The sequence below is a fragment of the Pipistrellus hanaki genome, assembly GCF_964339955.1.
Source record: "Pipistrellus hanaki genome assembly, chromosome: 16".
Lineage (NCBI taxonomy): Eukaryota > Metazoa > Chordata > Mammalia > Chiroptera > Vespertilionidae > Pipistrellus > Pipistrellus hanaki.
In genome coordinates, this window is record NC_140518.1 from 33,600,258 (window position 1) to 33,627,162 (window position 26,905).

General features: G+C 36.5%; 1 protein-coding gene across 1 annotated transcript in view; it reads left to right on the forward strand.

The window, feature by feature from the left end:
• PAFAH1B1 (platelet activating factor acetylhydrolase 1b regulatory subunit 1) overlaps positions 1-26,905 on the forward strand; it is a 50,474-nt gene that overhangs the window by 13,466 nt on the left and 10,103 nt on the right. Inside the window, exons 2-5 of the mRNA XM_084863013.1 lie at positions 13,113-13,335; positions 18,943-19,027; positions 19,266-19,340; positions 20,671-20,877. Of these exons, the coding sequence (XP_084719139.1) occupies positions 13,304-13,335; positions 18,943-19,027; positions 19,266-19,340; positions 20,671-20,877 (399 nt within the window). The 5' untranslated portion in view covers positions 13,113-13,303. The remainder of the gene's footprint in view (positions 1-13,112; positions 13,336-18,942; positions 19,028-19,265; positions 19,341-20,670; positions 20,878-26,905) is intronic.

Here is a 26,905-nt window from a genome sequence, read left to right on the forward strand (position 1 = left end):
AAATATCAGGTCTATAAGGGCTGTTATAGCTATGTTTGTTTGTCACTTGAAAATGTAGCATTTGTAGGCAGAAACTAGAAGGATAATTTCAATGTAAAAGGAGGCTAAAAGTTCTTTAATTTTTTTTTTTTTTTAATATTGATTTTGTACAGAGAGGAAGGGAGAGAGATAGAGAGTTAGAAACATCGATGAGAGAGAGTCATCGATCAGCTGCCTCTTGCACACCCCCTACTGGGGATATGCCCGCAACCAAGGTACATGCCCTTGACCGGAATCGAACCCGGGACCCTTCAGTCCCCAAGCCGACGCTCTATCCATTGAGCCAAACCGGTCTCGGCAAAGTTCTTTAATTTTTTAAAAATATATATATTTTATTGATTTTTAACAGAGAGAAAGGGAGAGAGAGAGCTAGAAACATCGATGAGAGAGAAACATCAACCAGCTGCCTCTTGCACACCCCCTACCGGGGATGTGCCCGCAACCAAGGTACATGCCCTTTACCGGAATTGAACCTGGGACCTTTCAGTCCGCAGACCAACGCTCTACCACTGAGCCAAACTGGCTTCGGCAAAGTTCTTCAATTTTTTAAAAAAATTTCAGTATCAAGTTAAGACAGCCAATTGATTTTTCTACAGGACTTAAAATTTGGCTTACTGTCTCTGACATGTTAATTGGTGTTCAATCTGCGTGGTTTTTGTTTGTTTGTTTGTTTTTTGTTTTGTTTTTATTTCAGAGAGAGGAAGGGAGATGGAGATAGAGATAAAAACATCAGTTATGAGAATCAACAGATGGCTGTCTCCTATATACCCCCTACTGGGGATGGAGCCCACAACCCAGGCATGTGCCCTGACTGGGAATCGAACTGTGACCACCTGGTTCATGGGTCAACATGAACCACACCAGCCAGGTGTTCAATCTTTAAAAAGTTTTATCAAAGCCAGCCTCATTCAGCTGGGCTTGGATGTTTGTTCATATTGCATATTTTGATATTTTTCAATTAAAAAAAAGATGAGAATAAAGTGATACTTTGCATCTTTAGTTCTGAAAACACAGTAAATTTTTAGTTTTACTATAATGCATATTGTAGTCATTTAAAATATATATATATTTTATTGATTCTTCTGCAGAGAGGAAGGGAGAGGGACAGAGAGCCAGAAACATCGATGAGAGAGAAACATCGACCAGCTGCCTGCTGCACATGCCCCACTGGGGATGTGCCCACAACCAATGCACCTGCCCCTGACCAGAATTGAACCCAGGATCCCCCAGTCCTTAAACCGACGCTCTATCCACTGAGCCAAACCGGTTTCGGCCATATTGTAGTCAATTAAAAACACTAGATACCTGCTGGGTGTTAATTACCATGATATTTGGTAGAAATACAACAAGGAATAAATATGTGTAGCTTTGGAGGACAGTTGTTGAGGAGACACTATTCAGGCAGATAATTAGTGTAGTATGAGAAGTTTTAAATATGTGTACATACAAAGAACTATGAAATGATAGGAGGGAGTTACTTTGCTTAATTTTTTTGTCAAAACTATGTAAGTAAATCCCAGTTCTGCTATTTATGCTAGCTGCTGAGAACTTTGCTAATGCTGTTTCAATACCATTGTTAAGTATGAAGTTGAACCTGTTCAGTTACCATTATTGGCAGTTTTATATGGTTTAACCCTAATAGTATTTCAGTATGGCAGTTAAAACAATAAAATAAAACATTGTTAATTTCTTTTGCCGATACTGTATGTCATTGTTGGATAATATTTTATTAAAATCAAGCTTTGTGTTGACTAAATGTACCATTTTTGGAGAACATTTTAAAAATGTTAGCTTGGTTTCTCTTTTTAAGAAGATAACATATATGAAAGAATTTATTAACTAGAAATTGCTATGCCCTTATAAGATATTTATTAATTGCCTATAATTCTGGAAATATAATTATTTGGAAAGTCTTGCTTTCAAAGTTTGATTCCTTACAAACATTTATTGAGTGCCAGAACGACAAAGAAATTCAGTCCAGTGTTTGCTCCTGAGGAGGTCAGTCTGGTACTAGGGATAGCATGTATCTAGTTACAAAGAATGTGGGAGGCAGCACAGGATAGAATTATGATTTTTCAAATTTATCTTAGCACTGTATACTTTTACTCAAAAACTGGTGCACAGAAACCCAATACATAAACAGATAAAAAGGGAGTCCTGCCTGTTTGGCCTCCTTTCTGTTCTCATTCCAGCTGTTTGAAACCATTGATGTGGGAGCAAAAACCAAACCTGGGCCCTGCTACTGCCTAGCTATTTGACCTTGGATACATGACCTGACTTTAGTGAACTTGTTTCCTCATCTGTTAAATGAGGATCTTAGTTTCTTTGCTGGGTGTTGGAAGAATTGAACATTGTAGAAGAGGGATTGAGGATGTAATGGCATTCAGTAAACATAGCTATTAGGATTATATGGACATGACACAGTGAGACTAAAGAAGAGGGTGCCTACCTCTGCCAAGGGGTATGGGCTGGCCAAGGAGGGCTTCACAGGCCGTGATTGGCCTCCTTCAGGCTGAATCTTAAAGGGGGATGGAAAATTGCAAGATATGAGGTGTACCGGTTAATAGTGGCAGATTTTGTAATAAAAGAAAACACGATCATTTCAAGAAAAACATCAAAAGAGCTTTATTCAAAATAATATCCATCGATAGCTACACATTTCCCCATCTTTCAGGTAATTTGTGGATACCGTCCCAATAGAACTTTTCTTGTTTTGAGGCAAACCATTCAGAGACACAATTTTCCACTTCTTCATATTTTAGTGCTGCTCAGAAAGTGCGTATGCCACCGATCGGAACTAGTGGTAATCTGAAGGAGCAAGGTCTGGTGAATATAGCGGGTGGGTTAATACTTCCCAGGCAAGATCTTTTCACATGTCTTTAACTTTTTTTAAAAAAATATATTTTATTGATTTTGTACACAGAGGAAGGGAGAGAGATAGTTAGAAACATCGATGAGAGAGAGTCATCGATCAGCTGCCTCTTGCACACCCCCCACTGGGGATATGCCCGCAACCAACCTACATGCCCTTGACCGGAATCGAACCCGGGACCTTTCAGTCCCCAAGCCGACGCTCTATCCATTGAGCCAAACCGGTTTCGGCTTTAACTGGTTTTGAAGTGTGTGATGGTATGTCATCATGAAGCAAAATTAGCTTTAACTGGTTTTGAAGTGTGTGATGGTATGTCATCATGAAGCAAAATTACTTTGCTATGTCTTCTGGTACATTCTGGTCGTTTCATGATCAAAGCATGGTTCAAATTGATTATTTGTTGTCGGTAGCAATCAGTATTAACGGTTTCACCTGGTTTTAGAAGCTCATAATATACCACACCTTCCTGATCCCACCAAACGGAGAGCATTGTCTTCTTTCCGAAGCCGTTTGGCTTGCAGTCGATGTTGATGGTTGACCTGGATCAATCCATGATTTTGTGCATTTGGAATTCCCAAAATAAATCCAGTTTTCGTTGCCTGTCACAATTCGATGCAAAAAAAGACTATTGAAGCAACATTTTACTGATGACCTTTAGGTTTTCCATTTGTCTTTCCTTCAGTTGATATGATACCTATTTTCCTTCCTTTAAAAACTTTCCCATTGCTTGTAAATGATCGGAAATTGTTCGCTGAGCAGCGTTTAATCTTTCTGCAAGTGGTTTCTGGAGATAAATGCCTCCCCAGCATTCTGTGTAGCTTTTCCTTAACATTCTTTGACTCTCACTTTAATATTAGGCTGTGCCAGGCTGGGTGAGGGTCTCTAATTAAATTGACTAGTTACCTAAAGAAAAAGATGCTCTAAATATGAATTTGTGAGCTGTCTTGGTTATAATGTAATGATGCATTTATAGACAAGTCCTTCCTTAAAGCAGTTACATTTGTGTGTTGAAAATTAGGAATCTTTATGTCCGCCTCTGAGGTCTTATTGCTTTTGTTATTTTAATGCATGAGGTTCAGGGTAACAGTACTAGTGTTAGGATACATTACAGGTGAATATAATTACTTTCACCTTTTTTGTCTTTTAATCCTCACCCAAAGATATGTTTTTATTGATTTTTAGAGGGAGGGGCAGAAAAAGAGAGAGAAGTATTACTTGGTTGCCTCCCGTATGGAGCCTGACTAGGGATCAAACCCACAAGCTAGGTATTTGCTATGATCCAGAATTGAACCTGCAACCTTTTATGTATGGAATGATGCTCCAGCCAACATAAGCAATCAGGCTAGGGCTACTTTGAATTTTTGACAGAGCTAGAAAGTTAGTTTCTAGGAAAAGCTAATGAATCATAATTGTATATTTTTTCTGCCACAACAATGACATACATATCTTTTCTTTTTATAACAGTCAAATTTTAGGCAAAACATTTCAATATATTGGGCTAACACATGAATGAATCCTATATAATAAAAGCCTAATATGCTAAGTATTCAGTTGTCAGGTCATCTGTTCAATCAAAGTGTAATATGCTAAGGCTGCTCAACTGCTCACTAAGACGTGCACTGACCACCAGGGGGCAGACTGGTTGACCAGTTGCTGTGATGTGCACTGACCACCAGGGTCAGATGCTCTGGTAGATTAGCTTGGACTGAGCAAGATGGGCAGGACCTGCCCTGGAACCTTCCCGCAACCCCTTCCGGGTCCTGAACATGCACCGGTGCAGTTTCTTAGCCTGGTCTGCACCCTCTCACATCCGGGACCCCTTAGGGGATATTGGAGAGCCAGTTCCAGCCCGATCCCGCAGGCCAGGCCAAGGGACCCACTGGTGCAAGAATTCATGCACTGGGGCTCTAGTATGAGAATGGATGAGACATAGAAACTAAGAGTGATGTATATGTATAAACTCAGATAGTACTATGTATCAGACACTCTTCTAAGTACATTGGTCAACTAATTTAATCTGCCTGGCAAACTGTGAAATAAATATTACTATTATCTTTTTTGTTTAGGGGGTTTGCAAACTATGGCTGGCAAGCCAGATCCTGCCTGCTACTTATTTTTGTACAGCCTGTGAGCTAAGAATTATTTTTTACAATTTTAGTGGTTGAAAACAAGCAAAAAAATTTTTTTTGTACAATTTTACCTTTTAAGATTTTTATAAAATTTATTTTGTAAAGTTAAAATTATAACTTATTAATTTCTAAAAATGATATGAAATTTGGCCCTGGTTGATGGGGTTAATGGTTAGAGCATCATTCTGTGGTGCACTGGTGGGTCCCGGGTTCCATTCTCTGGTCAAGGCATATTACTTTGGTTGTAGGTTCTATCTCTGGTTCAGGTGCTTACGGGAGGCAACTAATTGCTGTATCTCTCTCACATTATGTTTCTTTCTCTCTTCCTTTCCCTTCTTCTCTCTAGAATCAATAACCTTGGGTGAGGATTAAAAAAAATCTATGAAATTCAAATTTTAGTGTTCTTCAGTTTTATTGGCACAGAGACACACCTGTTACTTTACATATCGTTTATTGTTGTTTTTTTGCTGCAGAAATTGAAAGGTTGTCAAAATCGGGAATATTTGCTGTCTAGCTTTTTATAGAAAGTTTGTTGACCCTTGGCCTAGATACAAAGGGCAGAAGATAAAAGCAACAAAGTTAATATTACATGTAAATACATGTAAAAGAATGCATCTTTATTAGTATATACCTGGAAGATTAGATAATTATATAATGAGAAAGCCAACTATTTTCTTGAAGGATTAAAATAAACAACCTGTTAATAAAAGCTTAACTATTGTATAATGATAAATGCTTATTTATATCATAATGTTGGGTTGACCTTTTTCCTCTTAATAGATCTCTTTAAGATATACCTGCATTGTAAATATTCCTTTGAATTTGAGTGACAGTTGTAATTACCATTGAAATCTTAGAACCTTGGCCTAACAATTCGATATTTGTCTATGGATCCCAGTTAATACTTTCTGACACTGTCCCTTTGTAATATTGCTTTTGATCCTTTAGGACTAGCTATAATTTGAGCACGTGCATCAAAATCACCTGGAGAAATTTTAAAAATTTAGATACCTCCTCAGAACCTCTGAGGGTAAGGCCCCATCATGATTATATTAAGAAAGTTCCTCGGTTGTGTGTGTGTGTGTGTGTGTGTGTGTGTGTGTGTGTGTGTGTCAGGGGTTTGGGAGATCAGGTGGTTTTAATGTATAGGTCTAGTTAAGATCCATAGTTACTTCCATCTTAAACTATTTTAGTAAATCCAGTTTGCACAAAATACACATATTCTCAGAGGTGTTTTTCCTTTTTTAAATATATTTTTTATTGATTTTATTGATTTCAGAGAAAGGGGGAAGGAGAAACAGAAACATCAGTGGTGATAGAGAATCATTGATAGAATCCTGCATACACAACCCTCACTGGGGATAGAGCCAGCAACCTGGGTATGTGCCCTGACCAGGAATCAAACTGTGACCTCCTGGTTCATAGGTTGATGATCAGCCCACTGAGCAACACTGGCCGGGATAGACCTGCTTTCTTGATCCTTCAACTCTTCTATTTTTCTTTCCTGTTTTCACTTTCTGCACAATGCAGTTTAGGTTTTGTTTGATCCATTATTTCACCTCTGATTATGCATTCCTCACACATACCTTACAAATCCTCAGCCCAACCCTAGATCTCTAAATATGCATATTTTCTGTGTCTGCTTAGTAAAGAAAAACCATATGTCTTTGTACATTGATACCACTAAAATTTCAGTTTCCCGTCTAAAAAATGTTCTGTTGAATTTCTTTGCTCTCCATAGCAGCGATTTCAAGCCTCTTAAAGCCTTCTTTCTTACCCTGCCTACTCAGCAAATGACCTTACTTTCTATTTTCCCAAAATATAAAACATATTTGTGCCCTAGCCAGTGTGGCTTGGTTAGGTGTCATCCCATGCACTGAAGGGTTGTGGGTTCTATACCCAGTCAGGGCATGTGTTTAGGTTGCAGGCTTGATTCCTGGTAAGGGGGTGCAGGAGGCAACTGGTCAATGTTTCTCTCTTTTTCCCCCCTCTCCCTTCCTCTTTCTCTAAAAATCAATTTAAAATCTTAAAAAAAAACAAAACCAAAAAACCCACATATTTGCATCTTTTTTTCTTTCTAACACAGTGGAAGAGGTGACCAATCTTTATGTGTAAGACTTGTACATGTGGATCTTATTCCTTTCTCTTCCTCTTCCCTTAGCTCCTTGTTCCATTTTTTAAAAATGTATTGATTGATTTGAGAGAGAGAGAGAATATGGGAAATTATTTGTCCCACTTATTTATGCATTCATTGGTTGATTCTTATATGGACCCTGACTAGAGATCAAACCTGCAATCTTGGCTTATCAGGACACACTAACTATCTGAGCTACTCGGCCAGGGCCTCCCTCTAATTTAAAAAAAAAAGAAAAAAAAAAAAGAAAGAAAGACTTTATTATAGAAAATACCAGAACCATAAAATTAGAGAATGGTGTGATGAACCCTCTTTGTATCCATTACACAGCTTCAATAGTTATCAACTCAAAGCCAATCTTATTTCATATATTTCCCACCATCTACTCTTTCCACCCAAAATTTTGAAGCAAATTCCAGGCATATAATTTAACTGATAAATTTTTAACATACATATTTTTATTGGTTTTAGAGAAGAGGGGAGAGAAACTTTAATAATGAGAGAGGATCATTGATCAGCTGCCTCCTGCATGCCTCACACTGTGGATTGAACCCACAACCCCAGGAATCTTAACTGTGACCTGGTTCATAGGTCAGTGCTCAACCACTGAGCCACGCAGGCCAGCTAACTGATAAACTTTTTGTGTGTGTTTCTAAAAGACTTAAAATAACCACAGTACTATTAATATTCTTGAAAAGTTCACAATTATTCTTTAATATCATTAGATATCTGGTCATTGTTCAAATTTCCACAAAAGTTTATTCACTGGTTTGTTTATTTTACAAGTGATTTTTTAAATCCAGATCTAAATAAGATCTATAAATAGCAATTGTTTGATATGTCACTTCTCTTTTAATATATAGGTTTGCCTTTTTCTTTCTTGGAATTTATTTAAAGAAATTGGGTAATTTATAGGGCTTTTCACAGTCTGGATATTGCTAGATATATCCCATGGTGTCCTTAATATATTCTTCTGCCCTCTATACTTCATTCAAATTGGTAGTTGAAGCCAGATATTTAAACAGATTCAAATTTGATTTTCTGGCAAGAATACTTTATAGGTTGTATAGTGTTATTTTATCAAAGGGTAGATAAATCATGTTTAGTCGTCTGCCTTTAGTTGATTAGGGTGAGAAAATGATGATACTAAAATTCTTAATTCCTTTCTTCATTTTCCCTGTGTCCTTTTTTCCTTTCTACCGTTACCATTTAAGCATCATGCTTGATTGAAATGGGAAAAACACACACACAACAACAACAATTAGAAAAATGGCTTTTCTACATTTCCACCTCTTTCTGAGATATTTATTTATAGTATCATCTTTAATTCCTCTTTTTGTACTATCAACCCACTTAAATATGGCTTTTGCCATGTTAAAACCATGTCCCTACCATTTTACTAAATTCATGCTCATCAAAGCTATCAGTGAGCTCTATACTTAATGGAACAATGGGAAGTCTTTAGGTGAAATCATTCTCATTTTTACAGTGAAGAATGGACCAGAAAGACTGGAAGGGAAGAGAACAGATAGGAGGCTTGCAGTACTGAAGATGATAGATGATAGGGATTCACACTAGCATAGCAGCAATATATGGAGAATTAGATAAATTTATTTACCAGGAAAATCTTACAAGGTTGGTGACTAGATGTGGGCAAGAAAGTGAGAGAAAAGTCAGCCAAGGAGTCTAAGGTAATTAGGACAAATTGTAAAAGACCTACGCTTGTTTTGTGATCAAACCCCTGCTAACCTGTTCAGTTTCATCCTGAGTCACACACACACACACACACACACACACACACACACACACACAAACGTGGTAACACTTGTCACACTTTTCACAATGTTTCAATTGCTCATTCTTGGACTACTCTTCCAGTACACTGTAACTTCTTGAGTGTAAACACCAAGTTTCCCCCCTCGTTTGACCTGGTGCCTGGCACATACATAGTACCTGTTTTGTAAATGTTTGCTGAATTAATAAAGTAATTTATGCAGTGGTTGAGAATCAACCTATGAACTAGTAGGTCATGGTGCGATTCTGGTCTGGCCATATACCTGAGTTTTGGGCTCAATTTCTAATGTGGGGCATGCAGGAGACAGCTCATCAATGATTCTCTCTCATCATTGATGTTTTTATCTTTCTTTCCCTCGCCCTTCTTCTCTCTGAAATCAATTGGGGGGAAAAAAACAAAAAATTTTTAACTTATGCAATAGTACATCAGTATACATTCAGTGATTTGTTTACCGTATATCTTGTTTTTATTGTTATTAGATCATCTCTGTATTCCGGTACTGCTAATTTTGTACATTAATTTGCTTTTTTGGTAAGAAGCAGTCTCTCCATAATTAAATTAGACCTTGTAATGTACATACATAGTGGATTTTTGCATATTCCTTTTTTCACTTTGATTTATATTAATTTTCTGTCAGTGTATTATCACTGTCCCAGTTAATAGAAACCTTAGACAGTTCAAATAATCACCACCATCAAATTATTCTTACCCTATTGTGACCTTTGTCAGAGTGTATGAGACACTAGATGCTTTAACTTGGGACAATTAAGGGTTAGAAAAGTGAGGCTTAAATAACTAGGAATTATTAAATAACAAAGAGGGATAGTTTTCTGGATTGTCCATTGAGTTTGGTTCTCAATCCCCTAATTTATTACTAATTTATTGGTGATTTAGACATCCTAGTAGTGGTAGTGATGGTTCTTAGCTGTCATTTTGAGCTAGCTGCCCTTCATGTCAGAATCACTAACGACAAGAAAATCCCTGATTATATTTACTAGAATTGCTCAATGGAGAAGGATCTCCATTTAAATGGAAGCTGCCATTGGGCTATCTGAGCGATCACTTTGTGATTCAGGACTTATATTTAAAACCTGGGTTTGCTCATTTTTCCTGGACTGGCTTCTATACCACTGTATCCTGGGTGCCTGGAATAGTGCTTGCTAAGGCTTGAAAAATGTATTAAAAAAGTGCTCTTTGTCTTCTCTGTCCATGTTTTGTCTTTTGATCTATTGATGGAACCAGAGAACCTCTATTACAGTGATTCTCAACCTTTCTAATGCCGGGACCCTTTAATCCAGTTCCTCCTGTGACCCCCAACAAGAGAACTGGATTATAGGGTCGCGGCATTAGAAAGGCTGAGAACCACTGCTCTATTAGATGTTAATTTCATTTCATTTAGAGAATGATTTTCTATTTCTTTAAAGTGTCCTTCCAATTGAATTTTGTATATACCAGTTCTCTTAGATATATTTCTTAAATACAATAAAAATTCTACCCAGCTATTTTTGTACATGATAAGAGAAACTTTTTTTTAAAGAATAATTCTTTGCCAAAACCCGTTTGGCTCAGTGGATAGAGCATCGGCCTGCAGACTGAAAAGTCCCAGGTTCAATTCCAGTCAAGGGCATATACCTTGGTTGTGGGCACATCCCCAGTAGGGTGTGTGCAAGAGGCAGCTGATCAATGATTCTCTTTAATCGATGGTTCTAACTCTCTGTCCCTCTCTCTTCCTCTCTGTAAAAAAATCAATAAAATATATATTTTTTTAAAAAAGAATAATTCTTTAAGAAAACTTGATTTTTTTTACTTTTACATTTACTCTAAACTAATCTCAATGCATTGATTTTATAGTGTTATAAGTATAAAGACAGGGCTCTGAAATACTAATATCTAAAAACTAGATTAGAGAATTAGATTACTGTCAGTACATAAAATCTAGGATAGTTCATTCAGTTTTTTATTTTATTTTTTTATTTTTAAAACATGCTTCTAAAGGACACAAAATAAAAATAATATTAACTTATTTCTTTTTTTATATATATATTTTATTGATTTTGTACAGTGAAGAAGGGAGAGAGATAGAGAGTTAGAAACATCGATGAGAGAGTCATTGATCAGCTGCCTCTTGCACACCCCCTACTGGGGATATGCCCGCAACCAAGGTACATGCCCTTGACCAGAATCGAACCCGGGACCTTTCAGTCCCCAAGCCGACGCTCTATCCATTGAGCCAAACCGGTTTCGGCATATTAACTTATTTCTTAATTACATCTATTAAGAGCATTAGGTTACTAAATAGTTTATTTACATTGTAAATATCAGCTATTCTAAGACAATTGGTTACATATATTTATTTATTTATTATTATTATTTTTTAATCTTGTAGGTTACTTAGGTTGGTACCTTTTAGTACTTTATGAAATCATCTGTCATACCTTTTTCACATTATAGATTTTGTAAATTAGAATCTTTTATTTATTTTTTGGTCTTTTTAAAAAATTAAATTTATTGTAGTGATATTGGTCAATATGAACATATGGGTTTAAGGTGTGGTTTCTATGTTACAAAGTCTGGATATTGCACCATGTGCCCACCACCCAAAGTCAAATCTTTTTTTTTTTTTTTTAATATATTTTTTTTAATATTTTATTGATTTTGTACAGAGAGGAAGGGAGAGAGATAGAGAGTTAGAAACATCGATGAGAGAGAGTCATCGATCAGCTGCCTCTTGCACACCCCCTACTGGGGATGTGCCCGCAACCAAGGTACATGCCCTTGACCGGAATCGAACCTGGGACCCTTCAGTCCCCAAGCCAACGCTCTATCCATTGAGCCAAACCGGTCTTGGCAAAAGTCAAATCTTTTGTCACCCCGTGACACCCTTCTCTCCCCCTTCCCTCTGGCAACCTCTACAGTGCTGTTTGTGTTCATGAGTTTCAGTTTTATATCCCATACTAGAGGCCCAGTGCATGGATTTGTGCACTGGTGGGGTCCTTTGGCCTGGCCTGTGGGGATTGGGCCGAAACCTGCAGTCTGACATCCCCTGAGGGGTTCTGGATTGCGAGCGGGCGCAGGCATGTTTCCATGCCTGTGCATTGAATGTCTGCCCCCTGGTAGTCAGTGTGCATCATAGCTACCAAATGATTGCTTAGGCTTTTATATATCTAGATATGAGTGAAATCATATGGTTCTTAGCCTTTTCTGACTGACTTATTTCCCTTAGCATGATATTCTCAAGATCCATCCATGTTATTGCAAATGGCACTATTTCATCCTTTCTTCTGGCTGAATAGTATTCCATTTTATATGTGTACCACATCTTTATTATTTTACTTTAAGTGAAAATTAAAATTATAGTCTTTCTAGAGAATTTATACGTTTTGTTTTTCTTAACAATATATTTTTATTGATGTCAGAGAGTCAGAGAGAGGAAGAGAGAGATAGAAACATCAATGATAAGAGAATCATTGATTGGCTGCTTCCTGTACACCCCCTATAGATGATTGAGCCTGCATCCTGGGCATCGAACCACAACCCAGAGTTGACACTTAACCATTGGGCCACATTAGCCAGGCAGAGAAGTTATATGTTAATATTTGAAATTTTATAAAATTAGTATCAAAATCTGGGGGGTGACTGGTAGGACTGGGTAAATTTAAAAATAGTGCTTCCTTAGCCAGTTTGGCTCAGTGGATAGTGTGAGCCTTCGGACTGAAGGGTCCTGGATTAACTTCTGGCTAAGGGCATGTGCCTGGTTGCAAGTTTGATCCCCAGCCCTGGGGGTGCGTGCAGAAGGCAGCAAATCGAGGTATCTCTCTCACATCAATGTTTCTCTTTTTCTGTCTCTCCCGCTCCTTTCTGTTCTCTCTAAAAATCAATTGAAAATTATCCTCAAGTGAGGATTAACAAAAAAGTAAATAATAAATAAAAATAGTGCTGGAAACTATTAAAGATCATTTAAAATGCATAAAATACTACATATTTTTGGCATTGATTTTCATAGTAGGTTGGAAATATCACCTAATATTCATATTAGCATCACAATAAACCTCATCATTGAAAGTGTGTTGTATTGCAAGTAATAATTTAGAAGTCATATAAACTCTAAATGAAAGAAATAATCTCTTTTCTCTTTTTCCTTAGGTGGAATGAATCTAACTTGCTGAGTATCTCCTGGTTACTGGTTGAATTCACTTATAAAAGAATCATCTTCCTCTGCGTGGAAGTCACTTAGTGGAATATTTAATTACAAATCCAGGGATTGCAAAGCCTTTTGATTTCCCAAAGGAAAGGGACATACCACTATATCAAATAAGCTTGACGTTACAGCCAAAATGGTGCTGTCCCAAAGACAACGAGACGAACTGTAAGTTTCTCTGGTGTGTGTGTGTGTGTGTTAAAATATTCTCTCATAAAGGACAAAGTAGTAAATTAAAATACAGCTTTCGGAGATCTACTTTCATATTAAAACTATTGTTAGGAGTGTTCAAATATTGATGTGGACATTTACGTCTGATTTTAAAACTGGGTCTTACTTTGACAGCACTATTTACTCTTGTGACCTTATTGTGTATAAATTTAAAGCAAATCAAGTTAGTTGGGATAAGTTTTATCTCAGGTTTGTCTTAAATATATTATTATGTTCATTTGGAAGGTAGATGCTTCAACACACTTCTAAATTATTTTGTCTGGAACCATGTATTAGGAAAACGAAAGCTTTTTTGTTGTTACTGCTAAGGCCTTTCCTTTGCCTTATTGTATTTTTTATCATCCTTTGGCTCTTATGGGATTTGAACTTTATGATGTGGCTAAGATGATAGTTAATGCAAATGCATTAACGATAGACATGAAAACGATTTGATCATTGCTATATAGGATTTTATAGCATTCTATTTTTGTATGTGAGAAATATTTAGTTTTGTGTTTTAGGCTTTTAAAATTTCCTGTGGCTTTTTAAAAAACTATAATTGGGAATAATTTCAAATTTATAGATTAATAAAATTAGTACAAGGAATATTTATATACATTTTATCCAAATTCGCCTATTGGTAACATTTTGTATCATTTGCACTCTGTAACTCTGTGTGTGTGTGGGTGTGTGTGTATAGAGAGAGTAAGTTGCATACATCAAGGTCCTTTCTTTGAGATACATTAGTACACAGTTCATAAGGATATTCTTGTATAAAACCAAGTACAGTTAGCAATTTCAGTAAATTTAAGACTTTTAAACAATACTTTTATTTAATCTCTCTTCCATACTTGAATTTTGTCAGTTGACCCAATAATGTCCTTTATGGCAGTATTTTAATCTTCTCCAGTATACCATCCAGCCCAGGATTAGGTATTGTGGTCAGTTGTCAAAGTGTCATTTAATCTGAAACACTTTCTTGCTTCCAAGACAATTAGATAAAAATACGTGTTTTGTTTTGTTTTGTTTTAATAATCCTCACCTGAGGATATTTTTCCATTGATTTTTAGAGAGCGTGGAAGAGAGGGGAAAAGACAGAGAGAAATATCAATGTGAGAGAAACACATCGATTGGTTGCCTCTTGCAGGCACCCCAACCAGGGCCCAGCCAGGGAGGAGCCTGCAACTGAGGTACATGCCCTTGACTGGAATTGAACCTGGGACCCTTGGCTTTGGAGGCTGGTGCTCTGTCCACTGAGCCAAACTGGCTAGGGCTCAACCCTTTTATTCTTTCTACATTTGCTAGTCAGCTCTAAGTATTTTACTGTATTCAAGGGATCTTTTCTCCTTTTTGTTGACTTTTCATTATTGGTGTGAATTTATGGGTTCTTATATTTTCAATAGTTTTCATCATTCACTATTATACTTACTGCTTTGGTGTGTAGAATGTTCTAGGTTGTACTCTAGGACAGGGGAGAGACATCAATATGAGAGAAACACATTGATTGGTGCCTCCCACACAGGCCCCTACTAGGGCCAGGTATGGAGCCCGCAGGGTTTTATGAGCTTCACCCAGGGTTTTCGCACAGTTGTAGCCTCGGGTACACAAACCTCACTCCAGGGTTTACAAATCCATCTCTTCCCCATGGCACAACACTGGGTTCAATTCCAGTCAAGGGCATGTACTCTGGTTGCAAACACATCCCCGGTGGGGGTGTGCAGGAGGCAGCTGGTCGATGTTTCTCTCTCATCGATGTTTCTAGCTCTATATCCCTCTCCCTTCTTCTCTGTTAAAAAGAAAATAAAAATAAGTACCATATAAGATTTGTTTACCCTTGACATTTTGCCCTTAATTGCTTGCTGTTGATTTTTTAGATTGAAAGAAGAAAACAAAGCTAAGAGATATCGCTTGTTTCCCTTATTATTAGGGGTATTCTAACCAATAGGAAATTTATTTTTGTTAAGGTTTATAACACAGGTTTTGGCAACCCAATATTTGATGGAATGTTTTGAGAAAGCTGTTGCATTCCTATTTTGTATTGTTTTAGAAGGCCCAAGTAGAACTGCCTGGTAGAAATTAAGAAGTAGATCTCAACTCTGTGTAAAGAAGTTATTTATTTCTTAATGAATCAAATGATCTTAGTAGAGTAGGCCAGCCGTCATAGGCTGTGACATGAGCGGCACATAGGTATAGACTCACAATAATAGTAAGAATTTACATTTCCTCAACTCCCTTATCCAGGAATATGACTTGCTGACCTTGTCTTCCACTAGTTATTGTGCTTTAATCATTGTTATGCTAATAATTACTTGGAACAAAAAGATAATTTCCTGTTATCTTTATTCACTTTTTTATTTTTGTTTTTAACATGCCATTGAATTAAAACTTAGTCTTAGCAATTCTATGATACTACTAGAGTGTTTTTATTTCCTAAAGCAGTAGGTGGCAGTGGCATTTACAGTTATACAAGGTTGGTCATAGTAGCATTGTTTGTAGTAGTAAATGCATATTTCCATAGTGGAGTATAATATTGAAGAAGGCAGCTTTACATTTGGTAAAGAATGATTGCTACACTCTTCAGTGTGGCTTTTGGTTGGAGCATTATCCCATACCAAAGGGTCTTTGGTTCGATTCCTAGTCATAGCACATACCCAGGTTGCAGTTTTTAGAGATATCTTCAAGCCATTAACAGAGAGTGAGCCCTGGCCTGTGTGTTCAGTGGTTAGACATCCCACACACCAAAGGGTCAATCCTCAGCTCTATTGGGTGCATACAAAAGATCTGATTGATGTGTTTCTAACATCAATGTTTGTCTCTCTCCCTCTCCCCCTCTTTCCTTTAAAAAAAAAAAAAAAAAAATCATAGCTGCCCTAACCGGTTTGGCTCAGTGGATAGAGCATTGGCCTGTGGACTGAAAGGTCCCAGGTTCGATTCCAGTCAAGGGCATGTGCCTTGGTTGCGGGTACATCCCCAAAAGGAGGTGTGAAGGCAGCTGATTGATGTTTCTCTCATCGATGTTCTACCTCTCTATCCCTCTCTCTCCTTTTCTGTAAAGAATCAATAAAATATATTTTTAAAAAAGAATGATAGCTTAGATTGAGTTTATATAACATTGTAAGACATACTAGTAAGTAATGTACTGCAGTTTGTTTTTAAAACAAATATTAATTATCTCTAGAAAACTACTTGGGGATGTGTGTTAATAGGTGAATTCTCTCTGAAAGGAAACACAAAACACTGGTAAAATAATTGCCTCAGGGATGGAATATTGGGGGTCAGTGGTGGAAAGAACATTTTATTGTGTAGATACGTAAAATTAGTTTAACCTTTTATATATATTAGTTTTTTAAATAATTTAGATTACTTTAAAGGAAATGACAAGCAACTATTATATTACAGTGATCTTAAGGCTCAAAAATTGATAGAGGAGTAGGTTGTCTTAGGAGGAAGGTAGCTGGTTTTCTCTTTGAAGGAATATAAGGAAAGCCTGAAAAGGCACCTTATCTGTTCAGCTTTTCTAAGTGAATGTTTAGTCTGTGATGGTATACTAAGTTTATAGCTTATGCTCTTTTTTTCAACCACTCTTTTTTGTTTTGTTTTATTAATCCTCACCTGGGGATATTTTTTCCATTTGTTTTTTGTTTTTTTGGTGTGTTTTTTTAGACATAATGAAAGGGGGAGGGTAAGAGGTAGAGAAACATTGATGTGAGACACACATAGATCAGTTGCCTCCAATTGGGGCCGTAGATTGACCTTGCAACCCAGATATGTGCTCTTCATCAGGAATTGAACCCCAGACTCCAGTGTATGGGCTGACACGCTAATCACTGAACCACACCAGCTAGGGCTCACCCACTCTGAATGGTTTAAAGATGTTTCTAATATTAAAATACTTACTAATTATAATTTTATCAGAACAAGTCTTTCTGCAAAACTAAACTTCATTTGCTAGTTCTTTTTTTTTTTTACTTTAAAATAAGTACATCTTTATTTTTTTAATTGTTTAAAGTATTACATATAGTAGTACATATATCTTCTTTTTTTTCCTCATTGACCTTCCTCCAGCCTCCCCTACCCCCTGTTGCATTCCTAATCCCACCACCCCCAGTGTCTTGTGTCCATTGATGTGCTTATATGCATGCATACAAGTCCTCTTCCCTCCCCAACACTCCCCAGCCTTCCCATTATAATTTGATTGTCTGTTCAGTGCTTTACTGCCTCTGTATCTATCTTTTTGTTCATCAGGTTATAATGTTCTTTATTTTCCTTTTGTTAAAATATATATTTTATTAATTTTTTACAGAGAGGAAGGGAGAAGGATAGAGAGTCAGAAACATCAATGAGAGAGAAACATCGACCAGCTGTCTCCTGCACACCCCCTATTGGGGATGTGCCCACAACCAATGTACATGCCCTTGACCGGAATCGAACCTGGGACCTTTCAGTCCACAGACTGATACTCCATCCACTGAGCCAAACCGGCCTTGGCTGTTCTTTATTTTCCATAAATGAGTGAGATCATGTGGTATTTTTCTTTCATTGCCTGGCTTATTTCACTTAACATAATGCTCTCCAGGTCCATCCATGCTGCTGCAAATGTAAAAGTTCCATCTTTTTTATAGAAGCATAGTATTCCATTGTGTAGATGTACCATGGTTTTCTAACCCACTCATCTGCTGATGGGCCTTTAGGCTATCTCCAAATCTTAGCTATGGTGAATTGTGCTGCTATGAACATAGGGGCGCACATATCCTTTCTGATTGGTGTTTCTAATTTCTTGAGATATATTCTTAGAAGTGTGATTACTGGGTCAAATGGGAGTTCCGTTTTTAGTTTTTTGAGGAAACTCCAAACCGTTCTCCACAGTGGCTGCACCAATCTGCATTCCCACCAGCAGTGCACGAGGGTTCGTTTTTCTCTGCATCCTCTCCAGCACTTGTCCTTTGTTGATGATTGCCATTCTGACAGGTGTGAGATGGTACCGCATTGCCATTTGATTTGCATCTCTCGGATAATTAGTGACTTTGAACATGCTTTCGTATGTCTCTTGGCCTTCTGTCTTCTTTTGAAAATATTCTATTTAGATCTGTTGCCCATTTTTTATTGGATCATTTATCTTCCTTTTATTGAGTTGTATAAGTTCCCTGTAGATGTTGGACATTAAACTTTTATCAGTGATAACATTTGCAAATACGTTCTCCCATACAGTGGGCTTTCTTGTTGTTTTGTTGATGGTTTCTTTTGCTGTGCATTTGTTAGTTCTTGAGTATCTATAACAAGTAGTAAGGGAAGGTTAAATGTAAACATGAACAAAATTAGTGATTACTTTTACAAATTGATACCTATTAATAAAAGCCATCTCTTGACCTCTAAAGAATGCCCACGGCTTATAGAGTAAGCAACACATTAGAAACTTAAGCAAAAAGCTCAAGAATAATATAACATACATTATTAAAGCTGTACTTTGACAGAGCTAAATGTTTTAGAGGCTTAGGTGGAGCAGGTCCTTTTTTTGTGAAATACTTGTATTTTTTTTTTAAGTCATTTAAATTTGTTTTCTTTCAGAAATCGGGCTATAGCAGATTATCTTCGTTCAAATGGTTATGAAGAGGCATATTCAGTTTTTAAAAAAGAAGCTGAATTAGATATGGTATGCTTTACTTTTTATAATTGTAAGTGGATTTTACTCAAGTATCAGCAATTAACAGTCACCTCAGTTATTCATAGATCTTATCATTTGTTATTTACGTGGCACTAAACTTGGTTTTGAACTTTTTTTAAGTATTATAAGATTTTTAGTAATATTTAGACTCAGGGACAAATGGTCTGTATGGCTTGAACTATCATAGTTGAGCCATTTTTTTAAAAGGTTCTCATTTTTCCTCTAGAATGAAGAATTAGATAAGAAATATGCTGGTCTTTTGGAAAAAAAATGGACATCTGTTATTAGATTACAAAAGAAGGTAACTAAATTTTTTCCTTTAAAGTTGGTTGGTTATATTTGGAATGTTCTTAAACTTTCTGAAAACATTAACATAATTTTCTGAAAATATTAACATAATAATTATATTTAATGTTGAAAGGGCAAATAATATGTTTCCTATGTATTAAAAATATTTTAACCCAAAAAGATCATAGCTGATACATGCTAACTCGTGCAACCTGGGTACTGGCTAGGTTGAATTTACATAAACAAGAACTTGGTCTTGTTTAGATGGGAAGAACTAATGGAGCCAATGTGATGCTGAGAAAAGAACACTAAATTATGCACTTAGACAAGTTATTTTTATCTCTGAGCTTTTATTTTTATGTGTAAAGTGAAGACAATAAATAATATTCTGGTCCTAAAATTTATATTTTTAGTAGGCAAAACTAGAATGAATAAATAAATTGTTGCAAAATGAATTAATGCATCAAAATCTCTTAGAAAAGTATCTAAAACATAGATATTAAATAAATGTTGGCTTTTCAAGCAGACTGTCAAATTACAGCAGGGAGGATAGGGAGATCTGGGGGAGATAGATCAACCGAAGGACTTGTATACCTGCATATTAGTACAACCAATGGACACAAAACTCTGGGGAGGGAGGGTTTGAATCGGGGGGGGCGGGGATGGTATGATATGTACACAGATAATAATTTAATAAAAAATACATATTTATCAATAGAAAATAAATAAGTGTTGGCTTTTATTATAAATATTACTAGCATGTATAATTAAATTTGGTTTGGGAAGAGTTTACTAAGAGTAACAGATTTCGAGAGACCGACACAAGTGTACTGCTCTCCTCCAAATAGTAGATTATAAGTTGAAATTTTTATTTGAGTTAAGTAATTAAGACACAAATTGTACTGAATTTTTCTCCATTTTTGGTTTTTTGTTTTGTTTTTTAAAACATATTTTATTGATTTTTTTTACAGAGAGGAAAGGAGAGGGATAGAAAGTTAAAAACATCGATGAGAGAGAAACATCAATCAGCTGCCTCCCTACTGGGTATGTGCCTGCAAGCAAGGTACATGCCCTTGACTGGAATGGAATCTGGTACCCTTGAGTCCACAGGCTGATGCTCTATCCACTAAGCCAAACTAGTTAGGGCTCAATTTTTGTTTTTAATGTCACTAAAATTTTGATGGTAGATAGTATAGATAATTTTTAATAAATGATAAATGCTTTGTAATTTAATGATTTTTTAAAGTATTCTGCATATATAGACACAAAATAAAAGCAGTTTCTTAAAATATCAAATAAGATTAGAGTCTATCTGAATATATAACTATGTGTTCATTTTCAAGGTTATGGAATTAGAATCAAAACTAAATGAAGCAAAAGAAGAATTTACATCAGGTGGACCTCTTGGTCAGAAGCGAGACCCGAAAGAATGGATTCCCCGTCCACCAGAAAAATATGCATTGAGTGGTCATAGGAGTCCAGTCACTCGAGTTATTTTCCACCCTGTGTTCAGTGTTATGGTCTCTGCTTCAGAGGATGCTACAATTAAGGTAATTTTTTAAAATGAAAGATTTGCAATAGGGTAATTGTTAAAAGCAGATTTAAATTTAATTGGGTGAAAGAAATAAAAACATCCTGAAAATTAGGAATTAGAAAGAGGGAAAAAGTATGTACCTTACTTTTAAGTAAAGGTAATAGATGAAAATACAGGATTACAACATACAGTAATTCAGCAGATGAATATGTTCTGCAGCAAAAAAAAAAAAAAAAAAAAAAATTTTTTCAATAGAGAATTTATTTAAATTGGACTCTACTTGATATATTTAATAATTGGCTTTGATTCCAAACTAAATAGTAATTCTCTCCATGGATGTAAGAATGTAGGTGCTTACCACTTTATAAGTTATGTATTTCTTTCCACCCCCATAATAATCATAATACATTTTAATATTTTATTTTTTAATCAGAGAAAAGGTTGTTTTTGTAATTCCCTTTAATCCAGACAATGGCAGTTGAAAAAGCCACCTGCAAAAAGACAAGTAAAATATAATTAAAATGTTTAGGTAGGTTTCTCTGTTTTAAGGCTTATTTCAGTTTAAGTTTCATTTGGAGAGGTTTGGGAAAATGTAGTTTAAGAGTGTACATATCACACAGCCGCAGTCTAACATAAAATGCAAGAAACAGTTAACTGTGACTTATACTTAACTTATTCTTCATATTAAGCACTATTTTATGTTTTCCTTATGTGGTTTCTTTAGTTTCTAAATCAGTGGCTTCCTTTTATCCTCTAGGCTGGCCATCCATGGGGCAGGCTGCAGAGTCATTGGAAGAGAGTCTTAAATTCACATGTGCATCATATACTTCTGTAGGCTGAGATGATGATATACCTAAAACCTTAATATATTGCTATTTTCAGATGTATGTAGATGTGTATTTAAATGATTGATTTAATGATAGTCTTGTGTACTAAAAAATGGCACTGCTATCATGAGGCATAGGAGTAAAGTAAATAGATTTTTTAATAGATTGAACCCAGTCCTTTTTGTTGTTGTTGTTCCTTACCCCAGGATATTTTTTCCATTGATTATTTATTTATTTTGAGAGTAGAAGGGATGGGTGTGGGAGAGAAAGAGCAACATGGATATGAGAGAGACACCTTGATTGGTTGCTTCCTACATGTGCCCTGGCCCAGGATAAGGCCTGCAACCCAGGTACATGCCCTTGACCAGGAATCAAATCTGGACTCTTCGGTCTTTGAGGTGATGCTCTAAACATTTGGAAACCCAATCGGTGTTCAGTATTTACTATTAATTTTGCAGTAGTAGTTGAAGAGCATAAACAAAACTGTAAATGTGATATCTTAAAATATATCTATGGAGTCAACTTTAAAATATTACAAATGGTACATACTTATTTGTTTCCCTTTACTTACCAGATAATTTTGTATAAGTCCTGTTATTTTTAGATGGCCAAGGTTTATGTTATTTATATCTGTTTTATAACTGTGAAGAAGTTTTCTATGCTTTGATTATAAAAATGGAGAACCTGCCTGGTCAGTGTGGTTGAGCATCAACCTAAGAACCAGGAGGTCACTGTTCGATTCCCCGACAGGGCACATGCCTGGGTTGTGGGCTCAATACCCAGTTAGGGACAGGCAGGAGGCAGCTGATGGATGATTCTCTCATCATTGATGTTTCTATCTCTCTCTCCCTCCCTTTTTCTCTGAAATCAATAAAAAAGAAAAAGAAAATGGAAAACCAACAAACACCATTTACTCCATGAACAAAATATTACAAATAGAAGTTTTTAAATTTTACCTTTCTTCTGTGAAGTGAAGATAATATCTATCTCAGGCTTTTAGGGAGGATTAAATGTGTTATTACGGAGAAGCTGTTTACCACAGTGCTAGTCAGATACTAAAGGAGTACTTCCTGTCAGCAGTGTTTCAGCAGCATTAACAGATCTTCCTTTGGATTATAAGTTATTTTTAGTCATCTACTGTCATAAATAATGTTCTGTTTATTTTTATACATAAAGCTTTTTTCTCATAAATAACTTCCTTTGATAGTTTGTGGAATGAAAACAAAAAACTTAACTCTCCTTCTATATCTTTTCTTTGTTCAATTGTGTTCAAATTAGGTGATTTCTAAGTGTGCTGTTTGAGGTAGAACTACTTTCCCAAACCCAAAGGAAGACACAAAGGGTGCACAGTCAGAGCGCACTCAAGAGGCAGCCATTCTTGTGACTGTGTTGGGCAAAGGGATTATGTTTAAGGTTCAGTTATCTCGTTTGTTGGGAAGGGGGATTAAAATATGTCATAAGATTCTATTTCTTAAAATAAAATAATATATACATAATAATGTTTATAGTATAGTGCCTGGCAAACTCAAATAGATAGATGGTAAGGGCTCAAAAAGCTGTAGCTAATGGTACAGTTATCAATAACAAAATTAAAATTATATTAATGTAATTTCTCTTGTGCATCTGGTAAACACAGCAAGTTTGTGCTCGTTTATTAATGTCAGGAATTTCCTTTTAGAATCACTCATTTACATTATCAATATTTGAATATAATAATTTAGAAAAACTGATAGAGGGTAAATATTTGGAATAGTTTATGATAGTATTTTTTTGTTTTAATTTTAATTTTCACCTGAGGATATGTTTATTGATTTTAGAGAGAAAGGAAAGGGGAGGGAGAGGAAGGAAGGGAAGAAGGGAAGGAAGAGAAAAGGGAAGGAAAGAAAGAAAAGACAGGAAGGAAGAAAGATCTATGTGAGAGAGAAACATGAATCAGTTGACTTCCATAAACACCCTGGCTGGGGATTAAACCTTCAGTCTAGGTATGTGCACTGGCACTGACTGGAAATCAAACCTAACAGCTTTTTTTGGTGCACAGGAAGATGCTCCAATCAGCTGAGCCACCCAGCCAGGGACTTCATAACAGTATTTTTAATTGCACCATTTAAATTTTTGAGATATTTCTGGTTGTCATTTAGAACTAATTCTTAAATGTTTTTAAAAAATGAACAGCAACATAACAAAATACATTAAACTAATAAAGCAGGTTAAGGATTGCCAACTTTAGCCGGGACCGGTTTGGCTCAGTGGATAGAGCGTCGGCCTGCAGACTGAAGGGTCCTGGGTTCAATTCCGGTCAAGGGCATGTACCTTGGTTGCGGGCACATCCCCTGTGGGGGGTGTGCAGGAGGCGGCTGGTCGATGTTTCTCTCATCGACGTTTCTAACTCTCTGTCCCTCTCAATTCCTCTCTGTGTAAAATCAATGAAATATATTTTACAAAAAAAAAAAAAAAAAAAAGGATTGCCAACTTTAATATATAAACAGTTCAAACAAATATGAAAAACAGAAACATCTCTAAAAATGGACTGTAGGACATGAAGAGATAATTCATAGAGGAATAAAAATAACTAACAATAACAAGTTTGGCCTCACTACTAATAGAAGAAATGCAAATTAAAATTATCCTATATAATAAAGTGATAATATGCAAATTAACCCTCGCACCCTCACAAGATGGCTGCCTACAACCAGGCTGGCAGGGGAGTTAGTGAGGAACAACCAAACGACTGAACAAGCAGCTGTGTGAAGTGATCAGGCTGGGGGGGGGGGGGGGGCGGGGTTGAGGGGCGAATAGGCCAGCAAGGGGAAGGGGGCAGTTGGAGGCGATCAGGCCGGCAGGGGGGGCAGTTGGGGTTGACCTGGCTGGCGGGGGGGGGGGGGGGGGGGCGGGGGGGGTAGTTAAGCAAGTGAGCGATTAGGAGTCAGCGGTCTAGGATTGTGAGAATAAGTTTTTAACAACATAGAAAAATTTATATCATAAGAAGCAAAGGGAAAAATTGAATAATTAAATATACACAGTCACACCATAACCGGTTTGGCTCAATGGTAGAGTGTCGGTCTGCGAACTGAAAGATCCCGGGTTCGATTCCGGTCAAGGGCATGTACCTGGGTTGCGGGCACATCCCCAGTAGGGGGTGTGCAAGAGGCAGCTGATCGATGATTCTCTCTCATTGATGTTTCTCTCTATTCCTCTCTCTTCCTCTCTGTAAAAAATCAATAAAAAAATATATATATATAAAGAAATATACACAGTCACTATATTTAAAGGGCATAGAAAAGAATGGGGAAAAAATCTATACTATTGTTAGGATAAGGGATTTTTATTTTATTTCAAATACATTATAGTTGTTTTTTTTTATCATGAGCATTTTATAATTATACAAAAGGTAAATATAAAGTAAACTTAATTCTTATTCTTGACATTTATAAACTCACAAATACTGTTTGCTCACCATTTATGAAGAAATACACAGTTTGTTTTCTGGCTATATTTATTTTAGAGAAAATGTTTTAGTGTTATTTAATGAATACATGGAAAGAAAATTAACTGAAATTGGAGTGAACTTCAAGTTCACACCTTGCCCTAGCCGGTTTGGCTCAGTGGATAGAGTGTCGGCCCATGGACTAAAGGGTTCCAGGTTTGATTCCAGGCAAAGGCACATACCTCTGTTGCAGGCTCAGTCCCCAGCCCTGGTTGGAGTGCATGCAAGAGGCAACCAATTGATGTGTCCCATTCACATCAATGTTTCTGTGTGTCTCCCCTTCCCACTCTCTCTTAAAAAAACAAAACAAAAGAAAAAAAAAACACCTTAAGTGTTCCTCTTAACTCTTGGTGTCAAAATTAAACACTTAGATAACAAAGTAAGACAAAGGTATTACTAAAGCAAACTATAGACCAATACAGTATGAACACAGATGTAAAATCTCTTACACATCATAAACAAATTTAACCCAGTCATTTATTAAAAGGTTAATTATAATGAAGTAGGTGCACCCAGTATGCAAGGAATGGTTCCACATTTGAAAATAAATCAATATGATAAAACAACAACAGCAACAAAAATAAACCCAGCTGGTGTGGCTCGGTTGAGCCTCATCCCATGCACCAGGAGGTCACAGGTTCGATTCTCTGTCAGGGCCCATGCCCAGGTTACCGGCTCTACCCCCAGTAAGGGGCAGGAGGCAGCTGAGCAAATACTTCTCTCACTGATGTTTCTCTCTCTTCCTCTCTCTGAAATCAGTGACAACATTTTAAAGCAGAGTCAGAAAAAGCATTTGAAAAAATGCCAATATCCACTCATGAGAAAAACAAGAGAGGTAACCTGATGAAAGGTAAAGGTATCTGAAAAAACCTGCAGTGGTGCTAATACTTAATAGTGGAAACTGAATGGTTTCCTCTGAGGTCAGGAGCCAAGCCAGGCGGGATGTCCAATCTCAGCCACTATATTCACCTTCATACTGGAGTGCCTAGCCAGTCAATAAGGAAGAGGAAGAAATAAAAGGCATACAGATTTGAAAGAAAGAAAGAAAACTATTTGCAGACACGATCTATGTAGAAAATTCAAAAGAACATACAAAAACAATTTGAACTATGACTGAATTTAATAACTCACAGGATACAAGGTCAATATACAAAATGTAATTACATTTCTATAAACTAGCAATAAATATTTGAAATTTAAAAATGCAACTTATAGTAGCATCAAGAAACCACAAGGAGCCGAGACCGGTTTGGCTCAGTGGATAGAGCATCGGCTTGGGGACTGAAGAGTCCCGAGTTCGATTCCGGTCAAGGGCATGTACCTTGGTTGCGGGCACATCCCCAGTAGGCGGTGTGCAAGAGGCAGCTGATCGATGACTCTCTCTCATCGATGTTTCTAACTCTCTATCTCTCTCCCTTCCTCTCTGTACAAAATCAATAAAATATATTTAAAAAAAAAAAAAAAAAAAAAAACCACAAGGATAAGTCTAGCAAAGTTACACAAAATGAAACACATGAAGGAGTGCTTAAACATTTACATGGAACAAATTTTGTTTATATTGGGAAGGGTACAGAAGTTTTCTGTTAAATTTTTTCGAAGATAGTTCATTTTTCTTAGGTTCTTTTTTTAAGTAATGATCACGTGTGATTTTTTTTTTACATAACATTGTCTGCATGTCATAAATTCATTACAGTTGCAAATTTTATATCTTAGCCATTTGCCAATGTTGGTTA